At 30.9% G+C, this 3,856-nt stretch overlaps 1 protein-coding gene across 1 annotated transcript; it reads right to left on the reverse strand.

Annotated features, from left to right (window-relative positions):
* Positions 1 to 2,482: 2,482 nt before the first annotated feature.
* Positions 2,483 to 3,460, reverse strand: LOC100787638 (LOB domain-containing protein 33). Its single transcript, XM_006596554.3, has 3 exons — positions 3,149 to 3,460; positions 2,737 to 2,907; positions 2,483 to 2,664 (listed from the first exon to the last, which is right to left on the reverse strand). Exons 1-3 carry the CDS (start codon positions 3,458 to 3,460, stop codon positions 2,524 to 2,526), a joined length of 624 nt encoding a protein of 207 aa, XP_006596617.1. The 3' UTR covers positions 2,483 to 2,523.
* Positions 3,461 to 3,856: the final 396 nt, after the last annotated feature.

A 3,856-nucleotide genomic window follows, 5' to 3' on the forward strand; every position in this document is an offset into this window, starting at 1 on the left:
CTGATTAAACTATAGAATCACATTTATACATCAATGTTGCTATATAGGATTACGATAACTCATATTATTTATTACGAAAAGTTCACGCATTCAGAATGTGCATACACTTCCTTTTTATATTCTCTTTGTTGACATTAATTCTTTTTGGTGTTTGGTAGAGTGGCGTGGATATGAGAATGTTTCGGTGAATGAGAATATGATATAAAAACTAAAAGTCAATGATCAATGTATTACGGAGAAAATTAAAGTAGCACTACAAGCTGATAACAACTTGCCTGAAGTGGCTTAGTCACGTGAGAAAGAGTGAATAGCAAATTGAGACTTTAGTGAATCGAATGATAAGTTTAAGTATGTGTTTGGATTAATATAGATAAAATTGATTTATACAATTAATTTTAATTCAAATTGATTTTGAAATAAGATGATTTATGTTTGAATGTTTTTATTATAAAATTAAGTTAAAAATAAAATTTAATATAAAATTTTAAATCCAACACAAACTATTCAAAGTTCAAACTATAATTAATTATGAAATTTTTTATATGAAATTAAACATGTCAAAATTTATCTAAAATTAATTTTAAACACAGAATCAATTATGCACTGTGAAACTAAACATGAACCAAATTATTTATTCTTGTACCAAATTATTTATTTAGTACCGGTACCAATTATCATTGGAAAAAAAAATTCCTTTATAGGATTGATGAGCCTATTTCTTTTATAGCATAGAGACTTCGATATCAATTTGATACGTACTAAAAGAAAGTAGCCATATATACTCAAATTAAGTACCTAATTATTATTATTTTAAATATTTTTGATATATACCCACAACCACAAGTATAGGATATGGATATGTATACGGTGTATGTAGGACATTAATTTAGAATTACCCATGCTCTAGAGTCCTTACAATTAACACAGTTAGTGTGACTGAATGTGTTGCCGTGAATACTACCACAAAAATCTTTCCGTTGTAAAAACACATTAGAAAAACATTTTGGCAATAAAAAATCTGTTGAAATTTTTCTGCATGTCATCTTTCATGCAGTTTTAAATTCGCCAAAGAGATTTGTAATAGTTTGACACTTTCAGAATTTTTTTGCATTAGTTTATAACATTTTTTAAAATTTGAAATAATATTTTTAAGATGTTAGTTTTTAAATTCTAGTTTTTTAAATGTTTTTTTATCCTTAATACATTATTCAATTTTTTTATTATCTTTTTTAAATAATTAACTTATAATTTTATTATTTTTCTATCATTTTACACTTATCAATTATTTCAAACAACTAATTATACCAAACACTTATAATTTAATACGTTAGTTTTTTGATTTTGAGATACCAGTTAACTTTCCCATTTTTAACTATTTTTTTAACTTTTAACTAATTTTTTGATTAATTTTTCAGCTTCCAACTAATTTTTTTCAGTTAATTTTATCAAACAAACACAGTCTTGAACTTTTTATGTAAGTATAAGGAATAAGGATTAAAATTTAAAACTCTCATATAAGAATTAAAACTTAAAAATGAAAATATTTATAAGGACAAAATGAATAGATTAACCAAATGATAAAATGTAAGATGAAGACTAGCAAAAATAATAAATTTATTGAAAAGCCTATGGCGCAAATAGTTTATTTAGTTTTTTACAAATAGAATCCAAAAATGCCGACTCTTTTACAAAACAAGTAATAGAAAAATGTAATAAAGTAGAATGATTTTAAAATTAATTATTTATATGTCATGGTTTGTTTTTGCAACTTAAGATACCAGACAACGGCACCTTGAATGGAGTTTTGAGCCCACTTAACAGAGACACCTCCCTTTAAATGAGTCATTCAAGGTGATGATGTTTTCTATTATCCTAGATGACAATAATAATCCATCATGATATGTAAATACTTTTAAAACTACTCTACTTTGTTACATAATTTTATTTATTTATTATTTTACATGTTTTGTAAAAATGTCAAAAATGTCATTTGATCTTGGTAGCGTGCCAACTCTCACTTGGTTGGCTGTTTAGTTATGATACATGCAGTTAGATGCTTCTCCTAAAGTTTTTTGTTCACGGAGATAGCAACTATACAACCCTAAGAGAAAAGAAGAAAAAAGAAAGGAAGAAAAATTGCTTGCAGCTGTGCGTGTTTGGTTTAAAATAATAGCTCGTTTTAAGTTTTCAGAGAGAGAGAGAGAGAGCTTTTGAAAAAAAAGGATTATTTCTTTGGAGATAATCTTAACCAGATACGTGCAATTAGTTATTGAGTAATGATTCTCCCATCATTTTAGTTACAAAATTAAACAACTGGCTTTACACTTTTCAGTCCGTTGATTTGTTAACCATTTAATTGGGATTTTTTAGTCCAAATGATTGTGAAAGTAGCATTAACATGACACACGTACCTACCATATTGTAAAATAAAAATAAACGTCACATAAAAGTTGATTTTGATGCAATCATCTTGCACCTGCAAGTATGGTACGCAAAGATCTAGTCACAGCTTTTTCAATATTCCTAGTTCTTTATGTCTGCATTATGCTTGAACCATGGATGATTCACGAACACCTCTTGGTCAATTCCAGATAGGAACTGTTCTAACGGATTGGAGTTGAAATCACCAAATGAAGAAGGTTCTTCCACGTGTGCGCTTGGAAGCTCTATATCCATCTGTGAGTCGAGACTTTTGAAGACCGTAGCACTAATAGCTTCTTGCGAAAGAAAATTAGCCAGATTATTCTGACAATACTGTGTTCTTGTAGCATCATGCTGCAAAATATTATATTGTGTTCCATTGTTTGAGGTCATTGGTTCTTGGTCACTGCCACAATTGACAACACTAACTGTGGAATTTGCCATTAGACTTCCAAGAGCATCTATCTCCTCTTGCAAGCTAGCAACCTGCACACATAGAGCTTGAGTTACATATGAAACAATCAACTTATCTAAATTATCTAATTTATCACTTTTCCACATATTTACACAGTGATTTCATTATGACTGTTAAATGAAGACCGGACGACTCAAATCTGAGTCGTCCGGTCTTCATCTGACATAAATGCATGGAAATTCAACTGCAGGGAATCCAGGTCCACAAATTATGGTGTGACAAAGCAAATTGTGGAGTCACAGCATGGGAAACCTGATGCTGCAATGCATAGATATGAGCAACACAGCCATATATTGGATCCTGCATGCGAGCCAAGGCTTCATAAGATATGGTGATGGCAGCATCACTTCTATTGTGGATTGGAAGATGTGACAGTAGCTTGGAGACGTTACTAGCACCATAAATCTTATGCACTGCAGCAAAATGGGTTGAAGCTTGGTCGTAGGAAAAGTAAGGAGCAAATACACAATCACTCGTGCATTTTCTCCTTAGGAACTTGCATGCTCCACATGATGAGCCAAACCCTGTCGTTGTCCCAAAGTTTTTTACTGACTTTATGCTCATGATTTCTGTAGTGGAAGACTTGTAATAATTTTGCCTAAGAAGAGCTTAAGGTTCGAACCTTTATAGCCATCACCTGGGAGCGTCAATTTCTTTTGCCGTGCCCAAAGGACATTCTCATTTAGTTTACTTTAGAGTATGTTCCTCTTTTGGGTCTCTTTTGTGGCCTACATTGTCTTTGTCAAATAGGGAAAATTTTCCTCTTTTATGCCTCAAAAGGGCTTTTGTTCCTAAAGTTTCTTTCCTAATGCTTCAGTTATTGAATATCCAATCATCATCACTTTTTGGGGTTGGGAGAAAAGTTACTGCAACAGTCGGTTTTTGAGTTTGAGATATAATGCATGCTTTAGCTATCTATATAGTTTCTAGCATAGAGTTTATGACTCATTGCGGCCATTT

The sequence above is a fragment of the Glycine max genome, chromosome 14 (genome assembly GCF_000004515.6).
Source record: "Glycine max cultivar Williams 82 chromosome 14, Glycine_max_v4.0, whole genome shotgun sequence".
Taxonomy (NCBI): domain Eukaryota; kingdom Viridiplantae; phylum Streptophyta; class Magnoliopsida; order Fabales; family Fabaceae; genus Glycine; species Glycine max.